General features: G+C 37.5%; 1 protein-coding gene and 2 long non-coding RNA genes across 4 annotated transcripts in view; 1 reads left to right on the top strand and 2 right to left on the bottom strand.

Annotated features, from left to right (window-relative positions):
- The window catches only part of LOC137023214 (cadherin-related family member 5), a 24,292-nt gene extending 6,402 nt beyond the window's left edge, over nt 1-17,890 (bottom strand). The window contains exons 1-8 of the mRNA XM_067389973.1: nt 16,701-17,890; nt 16,550-16,606; nt 16,355-16,447; nt 11,218-11,304; nt 10,954-11,064; nt 10,664-10,834; nt 9,775-9,865; nt 9,577-9,683 (exon numbers count right to left, since the gene is read on the bottom strand). Of these exons, the coding sequence (XP_067246074.1) occupies nt 9,577-9,683; nt 9,775-9,865; nt 10,664-10,834; nt 10,954-11,064; nt 11,218-11,304; nt 16,355-16,447; nt 16,550-16,606; nt 16,701-16,931 (948 nt within the window). The 5' untranslated portion in view covers nt 16,932-17,890. The remainder of the gene's footprint in view (nt 1-9,576; nt 9,684-9,774; nt 9,866-10,663; nt 10,835-10,953; nt 11,065-11,217; nt 11,305-16,354; nt 16,448-16,549; nt 16,607-16,700) is intronic.
- On the top strand, nt 9,551-22,536 carry LOC137023217 (uncharacterized). 2 transcript variants are annotated; one of them, XR_010895493.1, is made up of 3 exons: nt 9,551-10,559; nt 10,657-10,755; nt 21,826-22,536. It is a non-coding gene; the product is annotated as an uncharacterized lncRNA (long non-coding RNA). The 2 variants fall into 2 exon arrangements; XR_010895492.1 differs by lacking the exon at nt 21,826-22,536 and adding an exon at nt 11,259-12,433.
- On the bottom strand, nt 12,632-16,250 carry LOC137023215 (uncharacterized). The gene is made up of 3 exons (XR_010895491.1): nt 15,348-16,250; nt 14,074-14,150; nt 12,632-12,965 (listed from the first exon to the last, which is right to left on the bottom strand). It is a non-coding gene; the product is annotated as an uncharacterized lncRNA (long non-coding RNA).

Genomic DNA, 22,536 nt, shown 5'->3' with positions numbered 1-22,536 from the left:
CCGGGAATGGAAGATCTCTCAAGGTTTTCTTACAGTCCCTAGGTAGCCATGCTTGGGCAAGCCACTCTTGGTGGCGGGCTACCAGGTGTGTGGCTGTAAGACTACCCAGCTTCTGGGTCACATGGCCCATTGCCAAGAGAGTGGTCTGCAGAAACTGTGAAATGGAGGGATCAACATTTGCTGGTTCCAACATACTGGTGGCAGCAAGAAGTAACTGGCAGATTGTGTTTTCTGCACGAGTAATGTAAGCAACAGACTTGTGTGCCTTTTTTAACATTGAGTGCTGGGACATTGCACATTCCCTTGTAGTGCCTCGTCAGGAGACACCACCAAAGCTGCAACAGGCTGGTCTATTTCCAGAGCACGGGAGAACCCCAATGGAATCTGCTTCAGCCATAGATGCTAGTGTCTGAGCAATCTTTGAGCGCTGCTTAGGTGGACCAGAACCAGTGAGGGCATTTGAAAATTCAGCCACAAAATCTTTACATTGTGCCTTGGCAAAAGAAGCCGCAGCTGTGGCCTGTCTGAAAAAAATTCATTTGGGCAGACTGGACCCATTGCCATTCGAAGTGTGGCCAAAGTATCATCGGTAGAGGACTGGGCCTGTCCAGATGACTGAACAGATCCCCCACTAGACCCCTCTGCTGCAGGATAACCAGTGAAAACATCCTGAGGAGATGATTGTGCAGCAACATCTACAAGCATCTCCATGATCACGAAAAAAAGAATCTGAAGCAAGTAGAAAGTAGAAAGCACATCCATATCAGAATGATATGAAAAACAAGAGGAATCAAGAGACTCTTCCCCAATTCCCTGATTCTGAACATTCTCATCCTCCTGTGTCATCTTCACAGGTATAGCAGATAAGACAGGCTAAAGCAAGTGAAGCAGGCGTTTCAGCTCTGCCATCTCTGAAGAAAGCACAGAAACCATCTTAGAAAGTGAATTTTCCTCAACATGTGAATGTTCATGGCTTCATGATGTGGCCTTCTTCTTAGATGGGAGGGGAGCGCCGGCTACCGCGGACACCTTATGCTTCCGAGTTCACAAAGGGACTGCATCCAACTGCCCAAGTTTCACCATTGAATTAGGGTCTAACTCAACAAGACGGAGCTGTTGTTCCAACATAGGTAAAAGGCTACAGTCTCTCAGATGTTGAGCACCCAAACACGACAGGCAGATGTCATGACCGTCATCCAGGAGAAGATTATTTAGGGCACAGCTTACAAGTCAGTGGAAAACCAGTGGCAATCAAGCTTTGAGTCATAGTTACTAACTAATAACAACCTCGGATAGCACCTTAAGGTTTAAGTTAAGCGGGATAATGGTACGAAGACATAATAACAATATATATATTAGGGATGCACCGATACTGATACCAATATCGGTATCAGGCCCGATACCAAGCTCATGTACTTGTACTCGTAGTTTAAAAAATACCCCGATACCAAAGACTGATACCTCATGTGACGTAACTGACAGAATTTTACATGCACAGAGACACCGGCGGCAGCAGTATAAACAATGTCAGCCTCAGAGGGGTGGAAATACTTGTTAAAAATTAATGATGACAACACACACATTGCGAACTGCATGCTTTCAATCACAATTCGTTATTGATTATTAAAAGGTGGGATAGGCGGAATTGCGCTGAATGAAACAGACCAGAAGCGCTCTTTCTCTCTCTAGCACGTGCTCTCTCTTTTTCTTGTGCACGATCCCAGTTCTCTCAGACAGCACATGATCGGTTCTCCTTGTGCCTGAATGGTCAAATGCACACATAGTTGTCAAAATGTCTATCGTGTGGAGTATCTCATGTAAATACAGTCGGTTATGGTTTAAGTGGATGTAAACATTTGGGTGAAAACAGGATATGTGTCAGTATCCGTGGATTGTAGCTGTCCTACATTTATACATCTCATTGTCTTGTGCTTGGAAAACTGCAACATCAAAAAAAAAGGGAGCGAGAGAAATTAATAAATGTATAGGCATCGGTATCGGCGAGTACTAGAAAAAAGTATCGTTTACACTGCCTCTGGCAGTCAGATGGAATGAAACAGAACGAAAGCGCCATTACCAGGACCTAAACAATGACCCAGGCCTGTCATCATAAAGTTTTATAACTTTACGGATGTAACATGGAGTCCACTGAAGGCGAGCGTAGTGAGAACCCAAGTGCAAAAAATTGAGACCCCCGCATAAATATGCGGACTTTGGCTGATTATGCATGAAATCAGGCGATCGCATAATTGCGTTTTTCTGGAGGGACTGAATGATGTACCAAGCTCCGCAGCCGCAGGCTTGAGAGGAGACACTGGCGTGGCAGGCATGTCAGGCATGGCGGGAGCGAGCACTGGCGTGGCATAAATAACTCCTGACATGAACGTAGGGGCATGGAGACAGTCTGATGAGGATGGTACTGTGGGATTGTGGGGCTCCTCATCCACAAACCCCACAGTAAATGACTCACCGACAGCAGGTTACATTGACAATACACATCCAAGGAACATGGGGAAGACAATGGCTATAAATACAAGAACTAAGAGAACACATGACTAAGACAACCAATGGGGAAGTGACACAAGGAACAAGGGAACCAATGACAGAATATAACTCAGAAACACATGACTATGAACAACCAATCAAAACATGACACATGTACTAAGGGAGAACATGAGGAGCAAGGGAAGCATGACCAAACAAGGAACATGAAACAAACTACAAAATAAAAGACATGAAATCCAAAACATGAACACAAAACCAAAACACCTGTGACAGATCCCCCCCCTCTAAGGGCGGCTCCTGACACCCAAAACAAAAATAGGAAAAAAAGGAACCAAAACAAAAACAGTCAAGGAGGGTGGTGGAGAAGAGGGATGGTGGGTCATGGGAGGACCTGGGCCATGGAGCATGGGAGGACCTGGGTCTTGAAGCGTGGGGTCCCGGTGCATTGGAGGACCTGGGCCATGGTTCAATGGTGTACCAAGCTCCGCAGCTGCAGGAGCTTGGTACCTATAACCCCCCCCAAAAAATACTAGGGGAAAGCCAGGGCAGGTTTTATGACAGGGGGCTCTGGTGTGGCAGGTGTGTCAGCCGTGGCGTGGTGAGGCTCTGGCATGGGATGGCAAGGCTCTGGCGTGGCAGCCGTGGCATGGCGAGGTTCAGGCGTGGCACGGTGAGGCTCAGGCGTGGCAGCCGTGGCATGTCAAGGCTCTGGCGTGTTGGCCATCTCGGGGCGAGGCTCTGGCATGACGGCCATCTCGGGGCGAGGCACTGGCATGGTGGCCATCTCGTGGCGAGACATTGGCGCGGCGGCCATCTCGGGGGGAGACACTGGCACGGCAGCCATCTCGGGGCGAGACACTGGCACGGCGGTCATCTCGGGGCGAGACACTGGCGCGGCAGGCTTGAGTGCGAAGCGGCCGGCTGGCTTGAGGGCGAAGTGGCTTGAACAGACTTGAACAGACTTGAACAGACTTGACTTAATGACTCAACAAAAGCAGGTTACATTGACAATACACAACCAAGGAATATGTGGAAGACAATGGCTATAAATACAAGAACTAAGAGAACACATGACTAAGACAACCAATGGGGAAGTGACACAAGGAACAAGAGAACCAATGACAGAATATAACTCAGAAACACATGACCATGAACAACCAATCAGAACATGACACATGGACTAAGGGAGAACATGAGGAGCAAGGGAAGCATGACACAAACAAGGTTTTTGGTTTATTTTGCGGGTTTGTTCCCTTGTATAGTTTTCTATGTTTTATTGGTATTTTATTTAATTTTTGTTTAAAGCTCAGATTTCCTAAGGGTACACTTACAGGAAAATATTCTGTGATTATCTGTATTATGTTTGCACTGATTGTCTGTACAATATTGAATGTCAGTGCTTGGGATTTGTACTTGGAATGTTTGAGATATTTGAGGAAAAAAGGAAATATTGAAATCGTTCTTTTACAAGAGACTCATTTGAGTGACTTAGAACATCTAAAATCATAACAGATACAAATTTGGGCAGATATACTTTTCTTCTTTTACATCTAGAAGTAGAGGTGTTGCTATTCTCATTAAATGTAATTTACCATTCAAAATTTTAAACTGTATTGAAGATAGGGATGGTTGCTATGTTATTATTGAAGGCAGGTTGCAAGGTTAAATTATTCTCATACTTATACAGCTCGTATTCTCATACAGCTCATCCAGCTGACTTTATTACTAAAATGTTTTTGGACTTGATTGCCAGGTCAGCAGGTTTAACAATTGTGGGTGGAAATTTCAATTGTGTATTGAATCCCCTTGTAGATAGGCTCCAACATTGCTCTGCATCTCTAACTGCACAGGCGAGATCTCTTCAGAGTATTTGTAAAGATCTTGGTTTTGTAGATGTCTGGAGAACTCTTCACCCTGCAGATAAGGAATATACATTTTTTTTCTACCTCCTATCATTGTCAGTCAAGATTAGATTACTTTTTTTATTCCCAAAACAGATATGCATTTAGTACAATCTTGTAATATAGAAAGTATTTTACTGTCAGATCATGCCAGTGTCACTATGGAGCTTCCATTTAGGAACACAGTGGACTGTTCTATACAGTGGAGACTTAATATTGCAAACCTTAGTGACGGCACATATTTAGTTTACTTTTCTTCCGAATTTAAATCCTTTCTATCTATTAATTCTTTATCCACACATAATCCATCTTTATTATGGGAAACCTGTAAAGCTTATGCAAGGGGGCTAATTATTTCATATACTTCCTCTAAAAAACATCAAAGGATGATTAATCAAAGGGTCTTAGAGACTCAGTTATTGGTTAAGGAAAAATGTTTAATAGATCTCCTTCAGCAGGTTTATTGAAAGAGTTACAAGCAGTTAGAGCAGCTCTTGACTGTCTCCTCACTGTGGATGTAGAGAAGAAAATAAGATACTCAAAACAAAGATTTTATCAGCATGGAGACATGCCTGGGAGATTTCTAGCATATATTGCAAAACAACGTGCAGCATTACAGTTTATTGCCACTATTGTTGGCTTAGATGATAATATTTTCCATGATAATAAGAATATAAATAACTCCTTTAGAGATTTTTATATCAATCCATATTCCTCTGAGAAAATAGGTGACCATCTCAAATAGTTGGTTGACTTTTTCTCTAAAATTAATCTCCTGACAATTTCAGTTACACAAAAATAAGCTCTCAATGGCCCTTTTACTAGACAGGAGGTTATCAATGCTATTAATGCTCTAATGAATGGTAAATCACCAGGGCCAGATGGGTTTTGCGGAGAATTTTTTAAAGAAGTTTCAAGAGTTGCTTGTATACCCGTTGCTTAATATGTTTAATTATTAATTTGTTGTTAAAGAATTACCAAAGACCCTTAGAGAAGCTAATATCTCGCTTATGGAGAGGTAAAAAAAAAGGTAAAAGAAATTAAAGAAAGGTAAAAGCCCTGTTTAAAGGCCAATTGCATTACTGAATGTGGAAATTGCTTTCTAAAATTTTAGCAGTGCGTCTTGAAAAAAATCTGCGGACAATAATTGGGATTGATCAAACAGGCATTTATACAGGGTAGGAATTCATCTGATAATATTAGACGTCTTTTAAATGTTACTTTCACCTTTAAAGGGAAATCCATAGATGGGCTAGTTCTGTCTTTGGATGCGGAGAAGGCGTTTGACTGTATTGAGTGGTTCTATCTTTTCTTTTTTCTTTTTTTTTGAAAAAAATTGGCCTAGGTGAAATTTTTGTGCAATGGATCAGAGTACTGTATACAGACCAATGCTCTGCTGAATTGATAAATGGCTTTAGATCTGATTTTTTTCCCCCTATGCATAGAGGCACCAGGCAGGGTTGCCCCTTGTCACTTCTTTTATTTGCAATGGCTATGGAGCCTCTAGCTGAAGCAATCAGCAACGGCAACATCTATTCCAGGTTTACAGATAGGACATATACATCATAACACTGTGCTTTATGCTGATGATGTATTGCTTTTTTTTTAATCTGAGCCTGAGAGATCAGTTCCTGCTTTGATTGAGTTAATTATCTGGTTCGGTACCTTTTCTGGTTATAAAATTATTTTAGCTAAATCTGAAGCTATGCCTTTAGGTACTCTTATTTCCAAACCTAATATTGTGCCCTGTTTTCCTTTTAAGTGGTCACCTCTAGGTTTCATCTGTTTAGATATTTCTATCTCTACATCTTTGAAGCAGATGTATAAATCTAATTTTGTTCCTTTATTTGAGAAAATACAGCAGGATTTAGAACATTGGAATTCCTTGCCAGTATCTTAGCTAGGTCAGATAGCACTTGTTAAGATGATTGTGTTACCCAAATTATTATATCCTTTTCAAATGGTTCCTATACTATTCTCAAATAGGGTATTAAAGGGCCCGAATAGCTGGTTGACTTCCTTTATGGAGTAAACATGGACCTAGATTAAAAATGTCAGTACTCTATCTGGTGGGGGGCAATATTAAGATGTATCAGTTAAATTCTCACCTGAGATACATTGCAGAGTGGTTTAGTAATGATTCTTCCTCAACTTGATTAGATATTGAATCCTCATTTTCACAATTACCTTTAAGAGCCCTTCTTTTTGTTAAGAGCTTTCAAAAAATAAAAGAGATATATGATAATCCAATTATAGTTAATACTCTAAAAGCATCAAGATCAGTCTGTAGGCTTGAAGGTAGATCTAAATTCACTTCTTTCTTTACCCCAATATTAAACAATCCTGATTTTACCCCAGGAATTTCGGATGATGGTTTTAATCTCTGGTGTAGTTTGGGACTTATTAGGCTCGGGGATATGTTTTCAGACAATAAGTTAATGTCATTTGAGGAGTTAACTCAGACGTATCAGTTGTTCAGGATTTTTTTCGTTTCCTCCAATTGAGACATTATATTACTAATAGCACAACACTTGTTAGGAATTGTGAAATGTCTTCTATTGAGAGACTATTATTTTTATCATCTGGAAAAATGTCTCTGGGTAGGTTTTATGGTTCTTTGTGTTCAATTTCTCCTGTTAATACATGGAGAATTAAATCTAAATGGAAAGAAGAGTTAGATACTGATATTGATAATGAAACATGGGATGACATTTGGTCTTATGCTAAGAAAATATCTGTTTGTACACGTACAAGAGAATACAAATACAATTTGAAATCATACATAGACTCCATATTTCCCCTGAACGCAGGCATTTTTAACCCCTCTTTATCACCTATGTTTTTAAAGTGTAAAACTAAAATAGGCACTTTAACACATTGTCTATTGTCATGTAACAGACTGCAAAGGTATTGGTTTTTGGTGCTAGGGGAAATGGAAAAGATCTTTAATATTCAGTTGGATTTTGACCCAGTCTCACTGGTGTTGGGTATACCTAATGGATGCATTGTTTCACATGTGCTAATAAGAAATTGTATAATATTCTATCCTTTGCTGCCAGAAAAAAATATTTTACTTAATTGGATCAGTGATAAACCTCCATCACTTAAAGGTTGGCATAAGATTATTTTTGAGTTGATTCCAATGGAGTGTCTTACATATGTACTACATCAAAAGACAGTTTTATAAAGTCTGGACCCCATATATGGACTATTTGGTACCTCGTCTTCGCCCTATTATACTACAAGGAATATTGAAATCTTGTAACTCCCTGGACATTGGACTTTCTTTGTCATTTTCTTTATCTTTTTGAAACTTTTTTTTTCTAACCTGTTATATTATGGTGTAGTTTTGTTTTATATAAATCTGAGCTATTTGTGTTTTTTTTTTGTTTGTTGGTTTGTTTTTTTGAGGTGTTGTTTTTCTTTTGGTGAAGTCTTGTTATATTTGTACTATAATGAAAACTCAATAAACATAATTATAAAAAATATATACACTGTGTTCCAAATTATAATGCAAATACAATTTCAGTTAAACAAACATTTGATTTTGATTTTTTATATAAAAAATTTCAATTTTGATGCTTCTCCTGTCAGTTTACATCACTGACATCAATCTCGGACAGGTTTGGTAATTAGTTTGCCAGGAGAGCCAAATTAAAGTGAAACTACTTAAGGAGGTTGGTCCACATTATTAAGCAAGTCACAGGTTTAATGCAATATGGGGAAAAAGAAAGATCTTTCTGGAGATGAAAAGCATGAAATAGTGCAGTATCTTGCAAAAGGTATGAAAACACTGAATATTTCATGAAAAATTAAGAGAGACCATTGTACTGTGAAAAGATCTGTGTGTGATTCAGAAAGCAGACGGTTTAGTTCAGATAGAGGCGTATTAAGGAAAGTTTCTGTCAGGCAAATTCATCGTATTAAGAAAGCAGCTGTGAAAAATCCACTCACGAGTAGCAGCCAGGTATTTGAAGCTGCTGGTGCCAAAGGAGTCCCAAGAACTTCTCGATGCAGGATGCTCCAGATGACTGCTGCTGTGCGTAAAGCTGTATTTCGGCCACCCCAATGCCCACAAGGAGAAACGATTGCAGTGGGCTCAGAAATATATGAAGACTAATTTTCAAACTGTTTTAATCTCTGATGAATGCCATGCTACACTGAATGGTTCAGATGGATGGAGGTCTGGATGGTTGGTGGATTGCCACCATGTCCCAACAAGGCTGCAATGTCAGCAAGGAGGCAGTGGAGTGATGTTTTGGGCTGGGATCATTTGAAATGAGTTGGTAGGCCCCTTTAAGGTTCCTGAAGGTGGCAAAATGACATCAGCAAAATATGTTGAGTTCCTAACTGCCCATTTCCTGCCATGGTGTAAAAAGAATAACCGTGCCTTCTGGAGTAAAATCATTTTCATGCAAGACAATGCAACATCCCATGCTGTAAAAATACCAGTGAGGCCTTGGCTGCTATGGGCATAAAGAGAGAAAAAAATCATGGTGTGGCCACCATTATCCCCTGACCTCAACCCTATTGAGATCCTGTGGAGCATTCTTAAAAGGAAGCTCTATGAAGGTGGACGGCAGTTTACCTCTAAACAGCAGGTCTGGGAGGCAATTCTGGCGTCCTCAAAGGAAATACAGGCAGAAACTATACACAGACTTACAAGTTCAATAGATGAGAGAGTTGTTAAGGTGATATCAAAGAACGACTCCTATGTTAATATGTAACTTCATCTGTAAAGATGTTTTTTGATTGAAATAGTTTTGATTTGAAAAAAATAACCTCCTAATGCAAAAAAAAAAAAAAAAAAAAAGACAAAAGATTTCTGTTTTCAATCCTTTAGAAACTATTAAGTGTTTTGAAATGCTGTTTTGCATAATAATTTGGAACACTGCATTTTAAGTTATTTTGCAAAAAGATGCCATTGTCATCATTGGTAATTTTGTTTAATCAAATCCAGATTACAATATAATAGTTGAGGAATGACAAATCCTCAAAAACTTTTAGGAAAAAATTAACAAAAACAGCAATGCATAACATTGGAACACAGTGTGTGTGTGTGTGTGTGTATGTGTGTGTGTATATATATATATATATATATATATATATATATATATACTAAAAAATTATTTTACTTTTTAACATTTTTGTTCTTCACTCTCAGACGCACCATAACACGCAGTCTCAGTGTTGGGATCAGCAGTCTGTTCTTCACACGTCTGGTTAACCTCACTTCTCCAGAACTACTGTCAATGACAAATCTGCCATTATCTGCCCCTGTATTAAAGCACACACATATATATAATAATAAAAAACAAAATCCTAAATCTAAAAGTTTAGATTAGGTTCAATAGCAGAGGATAACCACCTGATAAGATGGAGTACTTTACTGGCGTTCTGAGACCCTCATCGCCATCCAAAGCTTGAATTGGACCGGGAAAGAAATCCAAGACAATGTCCTGAGCGATAATTAATCAGATGATAACAATGAATCATATACATATACACTTTTTTAAAGAAATTAATGCTTTTATTCAGCAAGGAGGAATTAGACTGATCAAAAATGAAAGTAAAGACTTTTACATGGTTGTTGTTGCTCTTTTGAACTTTCTAATCATCAAAGAATCCTGAAAAAATGTGTCAGGTTTCCACAAAAAGATTTGTTAACAACTGTTTTCAACATAATAAAAAATGTTGCTTGAGTGCCAAATCAGCATACAGTATTAGAATGTTTTCTGAAGGATCATGTGACACTAAAGACTGGAGTAATGATGCTGAAAATTCAGCTTTACATCTCAAGAAATACATAACACTTTAAAATATATTACAATACATTATTTTAAATTCTAATAATATTCTACAATATTGCTTTTTTACTGTTTGTGATCAAATTCATGGATCCTTGGTGAGCATAAGTGACTTTTAAAAAATAAAAAATTGTACCAACCTTAAACTTCTGAACTGTAGAGTAGGTTACAAGTTCAGACATTGAGATTTGTTGTATTGTAGCTAAAAGGTGTCAAATTAATATGCCTCATGATTGTCAAAAAATGTTTTTTGTTTTTTTTTCTCCAACATTTAATTTCTCATTTAATTTAATGTCTACAGTGGACAAATTCAAGTGTATAGCTGGCCCTGAGGCAAGTACATGGTGTGAGTGTAGCCATAAAAATATTCACATTAAATAATTGTTTAATAATTTAATTGATTTCAATGAAGTAGTCATTTTGTTTATTCTATATATTCACAGGGATTACCTGCTCGTTCTCTGTGATGTTGGCAGTGTACAGTGGGTTGGCACATATGCGGTTGCTGTGATTGGCTGAGAGAAGAGTGCAAGGCTGGAATTGTGGGTATTGGTCGTCCCCATCTGTCACATTGATGATTACTGTTGCTGTTGTGTTGTAGTGCTCATTTGTGTTAGTCTCCTAAAGCCACATCAACATTTGAGTAAATAACAGTTCTGTTTATTTTCTTTTTTTTTTATATATATATATATATATATATCACTACCAAACAAGTATTTTCTGTAGCCTATGTGCTTTACCACTGCATAAATAGTCAGTCGGAGCTGAGTTTTGATCTCATAGTCCAATGACTTGTTGAGAATCACTTTGCCACTGTTATGCAAGTCCACTCGAAAATACCTGGCATCAGGCTGGAAATATATAATCAAATGTCCACAGATGATTATCAAGTAGCTAATTTGATTTATCACAACAAAACTTTAAGTCAGATGAGACTAAAGTGGGACTAGCAGAAGGTTTCTACTGTGGGTTTGTAGATCTGAAGAGATGTTTGTTTCACCTACTGATTTTTCGTCAATGATGTATGTGAGTGTGTCTCCATCAGCATCTATGGCCTGGACTGTAAACACTACAGAGTTCACCGCTGTCAACTGAACAAACACATCAAACAAGAAGATCTCAGGAATGGAGTAAAATATATCCACAAAATATATAGACAAAAGTTTGGGGTCGGTAAGAAGAAAGAAGTCTCTTATGTTCACCGAGGCTGCATTTAGTTAGTCAAAAATACAAAAACTGTAATAAACAGAAATATTTTTGCAATTTAAAATAATTGTTTTCTATTTGAATATAATTTCAAATGTAATTTACTTATGTGATGTAAAGCTGAATTTTTCATTATCATTCAGACCAAAGAATACTGTACTTTTTATGCGCGAGGGTCAACGTATGAGGGTATGCATCGACGTCACTTTCCCGCCGAAAACGCGCTCCCTCAGCTGGACTGAGTGGCAAAAGAACCTGCTGTGTAACTGGATTAATAGGAGAAACGGCGAAAACGCGAGTAAAACTAACGAATTACACTAAATGGGCTCGAAAGTGTTTCTTACAACTTGTCAAATAAACCTAATCCATGGATATTGACATGCAGCCAGGAGTCGTGTTACCTGACATTTATATGTGCCTGATTTGACGCAGGGGAAATATATAAAGCAAACCTGGCTGTGAATATTTTATATAACTACAATATCGGTAGGTTTAAATCTGCTAATCACTTATATCAATGTTATATCGTCATATGTTGTTTAACCCAATTGCATAGGCCTAATATTGAAAATATTTAATTGATGAGTCGTCAACATAATGACAATACAATATATAAGGTATGATTTTTACCTCAAATCCAACAATTCGACACAAAATGATAACTGCAAATGTTTCTCTGCTGGAGTCCAGCTGTTTCTGTGAATTGCAGTGATCCATTTGCTTCTTTTTCTGTTGCTTTCTCTAGTTTTTAAATACATACGTTACCTCAGGGTTTGTGTCAAATCTATTTGTACAGTCAGCCGCAAAGCTCTTTCCCGTTTTGGATGTGTTTTGTGTGTTTTTCACGCTGAAAACCAATGCTGCTGCGCAGTCTTTTGCCACTCAGCGTGCGACCGCAGTCCTAACGGTTGACGGTGACGTCACGTGCATACCCTCTATAGTGCGCGTGATGCACACTAAAAACTCCTGGGTCAAAAATAACCCATAATGGGTTATTTTTGACCCAAATCCTGGGTTAAAAAGGGACCAACTAATTTCTGGGTTATTTCAACCCAGAAAAATGGGTTATTCTTTTTGACCCAACTTCTGGGTTAAATACCTGACCCAAATTTTGGGTTAAAATAACCCAAAATTGTAGTTAATATAACCCAACTTTTGGGTCAAAAGAACAACCCCAATATCTGGGTTGAAATATCCCAGAAATTAGTAGGTCCCTTTTTAACCAAAGGTCAAAGGTCAAAAATAACCTAACTTGGGTTACTATGCCAGTATGCCTTATTTCAGAAAATAAAACTTCAGAAACTTACACACTTCAAGCACTTTTACATTTTTATTGCATTAAATTAAATTAAACTCTACACACTTGGACCTATTTATCTTAGGTCACACTGTAATAACATTAGACATTAGAAAAAATAGAAAAATAAACAACTCATTTTCTCTCAAACATTTGACAACATTCAATAACTGGATTGAACTTGAGGGACAAGATTTTTGATAGTGTCCTCATCTAAGAGAAGAAATGCCTCCTCATCTATGTCTTCACCTGAAAGACAGAAAACAAGACAACATGAGTATTGTTAATAAGTCGAGACAATTGTGAACCACTCACCAGACACTCTTTGATTATCAAGCTAATAAATAATCACTCTTAAGGGAATGCTGTTGGTTTTTTTTTTTGTTTTGTTTAAAAAAAAAAAAAAAAACGTGGCCCAATTTGCTAGTTAACTAATGTGGTTCTTTTGCAGCATTACCCATTTTGTGTGAATGACAGTCTATACTGTCCATCTTTTCTTTCATTAACAAGTGTAATAATGACATTAATGCAAAGGTGAATATCTGGCCCATTATTATGCATAACAGCTTAAAGACAAGGCACAAGTATCTTTTAACTATAAGGGTTATTATAGAGATGCATTCCCCACTGTCAAAGAAGTTGTGACTGTCACAAAATCTTACACTGACACATTTAAGCCATATTCAAGAAAAATATTTAGGTATAGAGAGATGATATGAGGGCAGTTAAAGGGATAGTTCACCCAAAAATGAAAATTTGATGTTTATCTGCTTACCCCCAGGGCATCCAAGATGTAGGTGACTTTGTTTCTTCAGTAGAACACAAATGATGATTTTTAACTCCAACCGTTGCAGTCTGTCAGTCTTATAATGCGAATGAATGGTAACACAATTTATAAGAGTCAAAAAATATGCTTAGACAAATCCAAATTAAACCCTGCGGCTTGTGACGACACATTGATGTCCTATGACACGAAACGATCGGTTTGTGCGAGAAACCGAACAGTATTTATATAATTTTTTACCTCTAAAACACCACTATGTCCAACTGCGTTCAGCAATCGCTTAGGTTTCTCACACAAACCGATCGTTTCTTGTCTTAGGACATCAATGTGTCGTCACGCGCCGCAGGGTTCAGTTTGAATTTGTCTAAGCATATTTTTTGACTCTTATAAATTGTGTTACCATTCACTCGCATTATAAGACTGACAGACTGCAACGGTTGGAGTTGAAAATCATCATTTGTGTTCGACTGAAGAAACAAAGTCACCTACATCTTGGATGCCCTGGGGGTAAGCAGATAAACATCATATTTTCATTTTTGGGTGAATTATCCCTTAAAAGAGTAAAACGCTCACCTCTAAAATTCTCTATCAGCCCAGACATCCGCCACTCAGTTAGCTTATCAGCGACAAAGCTGTCCATTTATAATGACCTGAAGAAAACATAGCAATAGAGGTTAGCAACAATTTGAAGACTTGAAACGCTTCTTTAACTCTCACTACTTAAGACAGTAGGGCACTGTATAATATGATAAGCACAGCGCAGCTGGTTAACATAACTATTGTGTAGCCTCGTCGCTCTAGCCGCGGCTAAAGGGGGTCGCACACCGGAAGAGAAGCGTATTTAAAATTCAAACACATTATTCTCTATGAGTGTACACACACCGGCGGCGCCATTCGGCGTCTGTCCGCGGCGCCCAGCAACGGTTCGGGACCTTGTTCAAAATCCTGCAGCGCCACAGAGCGCCATGTACATCGATTTATATTAAATTTACACTTATTTGTCTCAAATCGTCGTTAATGTATATACTGACTTCACCATGTGCTGCAATATAAATTTAGTTTTACATTAATTTACAGAAATCAGCTGCTTGAATGAAAATTGCTGATGTTATTGGATTTTCAGGTGATATTCTCAATTCATTCAGTTAACGGACGCTCTGAGGTAAAGTGTTCAGACTGCAGACTCAGCAACGGTTGTATTTAATTATACAGTACAATCATAACATACTACTGACATTATCTTAATTTCATAATGTCCTAAAACATAACAATATTGCTGGCCATAAACTGAGAAAGTACGCGATACCTTGAGTTGTCCTAGACGCGGCGCAGCGCGGCGCTTCTCGTCCGGTGTTCGACCCCCTTAACGCGGCATGAAGTCGCCACTAGCTGCACTGTGCTTATCGTATTATTACCAGTATTATAACAATGAGATAAGTACAGCACAGTTTATGAAAAATAGAATTTAAAGACCGTGTAAAGTGAATTCAGTCATTTTCTTCTAAACACATTAAATAGATCATACGTTTCTCGATGTGTAAAAAGCACAACCATTTTGACACCTAATTTCATGAACTTATCGTTATTTTTAATCATTCAAATTTGGCTGGGTGGTTAATAACACTTTCTTATTTAGTCTGACAAACTCAAAACACATATTTATTTTGACTTTACACGGACTTTAAACTAGTTAGATGTTGTCGCGATATCCGTGGGCGGCTACGTGCTAACCACAGAATTACCACGGTAAGCCATGGTCATTTTTTCAACAGATGGTGCTAAACTAGCAACGGGGACATGGACACAGAAAAGTTTACGTTACATTGACACTGAAAATACTTGCTTACCTTGAACACGCGATGAAGTTGCACCGAAGAAGCCCAGGCCAAAACGGATCGAGTGCGTTCAAGTTCAAGTGACGGTTGTTTCAAACGACTGTTGTGAGAAAATTCCAGAACAACAGCGAGGGCGGGGGGAAGGGGCGTTAACCCAGAACATGGGTTACTCTTTGAAAAATAACCCAGAAACCTAAACAACCCAGGAATTGGGTCAAAATATTAGCCCTATAACCCAGAAAATGGTTACTCTCTGAAAAAATAACCCATAATTTTAACCCAACACAAATAACCCAGAAAATGGGTTAAAGAAATAACCCAGGAGTTTTTAGAGTGTGCGAATTTTGGATTCGCACATGTGCATTTATTTTTTTGTTGCAGTAATTAGTTTATCCACAAAGATGGCAACCATGCCCTGGGGGCATTGATTCACAAGGTAGTCCAAGAAAACTGCATAAACAGAACAGACTGGAATGTATGCATGATGTACAGCAACAATGTCCTACATAGATGAGAAATTGTGAAAAGAGGTTAGAAAGTACCCTCATTTGTACAACTATAGCATGAAAGAATATAAAGATGTTTATATGGGTTGTAACTCGTGACGCGAGATTGCTTGAATGCAAATGCGTCGAACACATGTGTATGTCAAATGAAGTATACTTTGCAAGGCTGTCATTTCGACTGCGCGTGTATACAAAAAACAAAGTATAACCAGGGTTTACTCCAGTCTTCAGTGTCACATGATCCATCAGAAATCATTCGTTGAAAACAGCTGTACTGTGTAATATTTTTGTGGAAACTGTGATACTTTTTCCAGGATTCTTTGATAAATATAAAGTTCAAAAGAACTTTTGTGACATTATAAATTCTTTGCTGTCCCTTTTGTTCAATTAAATGCATCCTTGCTGAATAATAATAATAATAAAATCTTACTGACCCCAAACTTTTGAGCGGTAGTGTACATCAACACATGAAAGAAAACATTTGTTGTTTTGTTCCTTTTTTGTGTCTTTTACCTCGCTGAGCTGCAGAGGTTGTATGGAGTTTTGTAGGAATTCGGGTTTGTTGTCATTCTCGTTCAGAACCTCCACCATGATCCTGTGTTCAGCCTGACAACAACATTTGACTTTTATTTGACATGTATAAATTATAAAGCTAAATTTATATTTTCTAAGAGCATGCTGCTGTATGTCACAGATAATTAAACTTACTTGTAGGGTTTTATGTTTGTAACACCTTACAGTTGCTGTTAAAATGGAGCCGTGTATCTGTAATATCATCATAGTCAGATGATATTATTATTTAAACAAGACAGAAGATGATAGTGTAATTGCATGCATTTATATATCTTTATATTGTTACCTCACGGTCAATAATCCTAGTTGACGTTGAGTTCAATCTGACGGTTCTTCCCTCCAGATAAAACCAACCAGCATCTTTTCCAAAAAGCTTCAAGTGCATGTGATTGGCTGATGGGTGTGCAGTGAAACTGAGGTTGGCAATAAATGTTCCCATCAGGCTGTTCTCTTTGACTGTGGCAAACACATCATGCCCACCATCACATTCACTGGCTGCCAAAAACACAAATAACATTCATTTAAACAACATTTTCACTATATTTCTAATTCCAGTCTGATCTAATGTTAAATGTTGGTTGCTTTTCATATATGTTTGACAGTTAATTAATAGTAAATTACTGAATTAAGTTGTCAACTTCTAGTCAGTTCAAGTAGCCTTTATTTATAGCCTAGCTCTTTCTACAATACAGATTGTTTCAAAGCAGCTTTACAGTGATAAACAGGAAAATAATGAACAATGATGTAAACGTAATTCAGTTCTGCTGTAAATTGCTGAAGTCAGTTCTGTGTTGTTTCATTTCAGATCAATAACTGTGTAAAGTTCATCAATTATGAAATGAGTTCAATTCAGCTATAAGCAGCTCTACAGAAGACAATAATGTTATTCACTTTGAGTCAGTTCAGTGTTGATTCAATTCAGTTCAATAACAGTCGATGTTGCGAAATTCCTCAATTACAAAGTCGAATAAGCTATAAAGCAGCTCTAGAGAAAACAGCAGTTATCATCCAGCTCAATTCAGTTCACGTTTTGTTTTCATCCAACTGTGTCAGTACAGTCAAATCAATAATATTACTGAATATTAGTTAAAACTTCTGACATTTCTTAGAATTTGCATTACAACAAAACTGTTGTTCAGCACAGTCCTGAATCTGACAGATTAGTCAGACTGGATTGTTGCCAGTATTTGTTTTTAATTTTCTATGGCACACATTCAAATTCCACTGAATTTTCCCTTCAGTCAAAATTCCTTGTGTTCGGCTGCTGTAGTCAATATCAAATGTTGATGTTATCTGTAGCCGCTTTTCCACCGTCGAGCCGAACGGTTCTCATTGCGTAACCGTTCCATTTCGTTCCAATCCAGGCCAGAACGGCTAATGCTAAGGCTCCGGCTATGGCGGTACGCAGGGAAGGAGTTTTGAACGGCGGGCACCGATGTCACTGCCATTACACAATAGGCTGAGAGGTGCTACACGTGATTAAAGCAATAGTTCACCCAAAAATGAAAATTTGATGTTTATCTGCTTACCCCCAGGGCATCCAAGATCTATGTGACTTTGTTTCTTCAGTAGAACACAAATGATGATTTTTAACTCCAACCGTTGTGGTCTATCAGTCGTATAATGCATGTCAATGGGAACTCCATCTATAAGAGTCATATAAGAGTCACTTTCATCATCAGAGTGTGTTCAGACCTCACTAACCGGATGTGGAGGGCAGTTGGACATAGTGGTGTTTTAAACAGGGGTGTAAATTTCATCTGACAGTAGGGGGGGAACATAAACATAAAATTTATTAAGAGCAATTTTTGAAGGGGACACAAATAACACAGCCAAAATTTTACTTATAAAGAATATATGTAATGTTACACAGAAGAAAACCTAGATCTACACACACTCGAGTGTGACGTGCACGGTGGACCAAACCACTGTGAGGCAAGGGAGGGGTGACTCAAAATGTTTCTAAACTTAAAACGCCCGTTTGCGTTTGTATTGCTTCACTACTTACATAATTATATTAAGTTAATATAATTGATGTACAATACTTAGCGTGGTTATTATTAGCGTGGGGGGGCAGCACTCAGGTGGGGGGTGGGTCCCCCTACGATTGACTCTTATAGATGGAATTCCCATTGGCATGCATTATATGGCTGACAGACGACAACGGTTGGAGATAAAAATTATAATTTGTGTTCTACTAAAGAAACAAAGTAAACTACATCTTGGATGCCCTGGGGGTAAGCAGACAAACATCAAATTTTCATTTTTGGGTGAACTATCCCTTTAAGTTAGCCGTTACGCTTTCTCCAATGGTAAGAGATACAGACCCTCTCATCTCCCTGTAATATACAATCTCGGGACGTGCGCCTCCAAAATGAGATGCAACAGACAAGTGACCAATCCCCCTTTTGAGGTTGTAAAGGATGCATGTCAAGTGTGTGTGTGTGTGTGTGTGTGTGTGTGTGTGTGTGTGTGTGTGTGTGTGTGTGTGTGTGTGTGTGTGTGTGTGTGTGTGTGTGTGTGTGTGTGTGTGTGTGTGTGTGTGTGTGTGTGTGTGTGTTTCCATGTGGTTTGTCTCTGTTTGTGTTTATACCAATTACAGAATGCCGGCTGGCCACAGAATAAAGGTAGCAGAATATTAGAATCTTCCACAGTGGCTGTTGACTGAAGATCAACCTCAAAAACATTTCTCACTGCATGGATAAAAAACAAAGCAAAACAAAAATTACGTTGTTATATTTACTGTTTGTTAAAGTGTAAAACATTACTGAAAGCTTAACAGTTCATTCTCATGCCATTGTTTGTATAGTGCATTACTATACCCCACTATCTTAATACAGCTTATTATAAATTGGCTAATTTAGCTCCAGAGAAACAGATGCTGAAACATGGTTAAATGTAGCTAAACAGGCTGTAAATGTATTATAGCATTCATTTTTAGGAAATCCAGCATGGATGGAGTAACCTGACCTGTAAATGTATGACCCAAAAAAGACTTTCAGCAAACAACCCTGCTCTTGTTTAAGACTTATAAATCTCCTAAGAAGGTTCTCAGCAGACAGTTAAGCCTTCTTATGTGAAAACACCCAAACACACTCTTGCTTACACACCAAGACACATGAATCCAAGCTGTTTAACAAATTCCATTCATGCCATCAAGAATGCATTTAATTTTGCAATACCTGCTCAATACAACGTTCCAAACAAGTAAAGTTTAACGCTTAAATATTTTTAATATGTAGTACAATATAATATAATTATGCAATAAAGTGAGATGGTGTTGTTAGGCATTATGTGCAGTATTTTTTTTTATTTATTTTTTTTTTTACAAAACATTGTTTTATGTGATATCCTTTTGGTAGAAGATTTTATGTTTATATTATTTGGAGTCTATTTAAAAATGTAATTATATTTATAAAACAAAACATTTGCTAATATTTAACAACTATATTAATTCTGTATTCATTTAGCTCAACTGAAATAAATATGAATGTAATACTTTAACTCTGCAAACTTACACAGTATTCCAGTATTTGACTTAGTTTTTTTTTAGAGCACTTGTGACTTGTCTTAAGCAACAGAAGAGGATTAAAAGTGACATTTCCATCGTATATTCACTATACATCTTTATTATTAATATTTTCTAATTCTGTAACGTCCGTTGTGGAATTTTGTATTTTGTTTTATGTGACAGTATAGTATTGTGGATTGTTTGAGATTGAGGATTTATGGGTAATAATTTTGAATGAAATTCCGGTCATAAAACTTTTTCCAAGAAAACTTTTTCCAAGAAAAATTTCAGACTTTGTCTGACAAAAACATTATATCATTATCATTAGAGTTTGACTATCTCAGCCATTGTGTTAATGTGAAGACAAACAATCATGCTAAGATGAACACGCACACAGTTAGAATGAGACAGAGAAACCCAAGATAGATCATCTAATGTTGTTTTTGGCTTGCCTATAGTTATACAAGACTATTACACAAGTCAGATGGAGCATCTCTCTCTTTTATACAGACAAAAAGACAAGCTAAAAATAGACTTCAGGACTGTTTGAGGTCACAAAACTTGGTCATCATGTTTTATTCTGCCGTTATTTTGATTGTAGTGTATTGGAGAATAAGAAAAGATGTTAACCTACCTGTCCCATCTAAATGTTCTTCAGGTCCAGATGTCCAGATATTCTCTCCAAAGTTAAATTATTGCCATCCTTTATTTGTATGTGATTGTATAAAATAGAGTTAGAGTAGAGTTTGTGTGTGACATGCGTATAAGAGTCCACCTCATGTCTGTTTGAAGCAGTTGGAGAAGAGTGGATGAGTCTGAGGTTTAGTGTTCAAACTGACTGGATCAGAGCCAAGAGGTCAAGTCAAATACTACAGCTAGGTTTAACCATCATCCTAGGTCTAACCAATAGCATCGCTTCACTCCTGGCCAATGAAATAACAGTATTCTAAGATGGCCAGTAGTACCCTTTAAACAAAACCATGTCATAACCAATATGGAGATAGTGTATATAATCAAACCAATACAGCGGGCTACAAAAGTCTGAGACCACACTGAAAATCTGGGATACGAAATCTTTTTTTTTTTAAATGTTAAAAATATTAAACTATATTTAGATCTAGCATATAGCATGTGAACATATCACTCATTTTGAAGTTCATCTTAATTTTTCAGTTCAACTTTTTTATGCTTATAATTTGTAATGATAAAATATGAATTGAATTTGGAAAACAAAAAAATTCTGTGGGCAGATTTTTAATTGTCAATTAGGATAGATAGATAGATAGATAGATAGATAGATAGATAGATAGATAGATAGATAGATAGATAGATAGATAGATAGATAGATAGATAGATAGATAGATAGATAGATAGATAGATAGATAGATAGATAGATAGATAGATAGATAGATAGATAGATATATTTGTGTTTTACATATACACACATATATATGTAGAAATAAGTTTAGTTAATGTTTCTGTATGTCACATTCAAAACATGAGATGTTTTCAGGATGCTGATGGTAAAGTGTAACAGCATGTGTCTTTTGTGGTAATCTGGGCTATTTCTGTCTCGTCCTAGTGTACCTTATATGCTTTAACACACCCTGACAGAGGAGCACACAGTTTAAGACAGGATTAGGAGGCTGAAATAGTGTACTCTCTTTAATAAGAAATCAGAAACAAAGGTCATCTGAGACCTTTGAAGAAACTAATTCAGACTTACAAACATATATTATCTCACTAAAGTCTCCATGGTTTTTTTCTTTTCTTTTTTGAAAATAGGCTCAACTCATATTCAAGATTTCACAAGAAAAGAATTGTTAGTTTTATATACATTCTTACTCTAACAATGTATCATAATAGTACTTTTTTGTCTTTTTGTTTTTGACTCATTCAGTGGCAGTACCATATTTTTTTGTACATACTATGGTACTATACCATGGTATACTGAAACGGGCCATCACTGCCATGATACAGCCAGTGTAAGGGTATAGATCCTTATTAGTTAAAATTCATAACACCTCATATATTTCTTTTTTATTGCCTATATGATATCACATATTTTGATCATTCATATTTATTCTTTTTTGAATGCACGTAATCTGTTTAGCATAATCTTTGCATACAATATTAATGTGCATTATGTGTTAATGAAACTGCTTTGTGTTCTTGAGGACTGCGCTCGAGGAGTCCGGAAATCCGGAAATGTTCAAAGTCTGCAGTTTTTCTCCATTGGCTGCAGAGGAGGAGGATCAGAGTTATAGGAGCAGAGGAACTCCGATCAGATCAGAGGAGAGAGCTGGAGTCTCCAGGGGTTGTCACATTTACAGCCAATATTTCAATCGCGGAGGAGGGAAAAGAACGAAGCTTTGCCTTGTTTTGTTTGGAGGCGACAGGAAAGCAGCTGAACCCCCCAGCTAAACAGCCGAAAACAAGTCCAGATGTTTCCAGTCTGAGGGTCGCTGTCATACGAGACCATACCAGAAGACTCTTCATCCAAGATCTTGCCTCGTATATATATATATAGCCTATATATATATACATATATAGGCTATATATATATTTTAATGTAACGCTTAATGTATTTTGATATTTATAATAATTTTTT

The sequence above is a fragment of the Chanodichthys erythropterus genome, chromosome 7 (assembly GCF_024489055.1).
Source record: "Chanodichthys erythropterus isolate Z2021 chromosome 7, ASM2448905v1, whole genome shotgun sequence".
Taxonomy (NCBI): Eukaryota; Metazoa; Chordata; class Actinopteri; order Cypriniformes; family Xenocyprididae; genus Chanodichthys; species Chanodichthys erythropterus.
The sequence above is the reverse complement of the archived record's forward strand: the minus strand, read 5'-3'. Positions and strand labels throughout refer to the sequence as shown.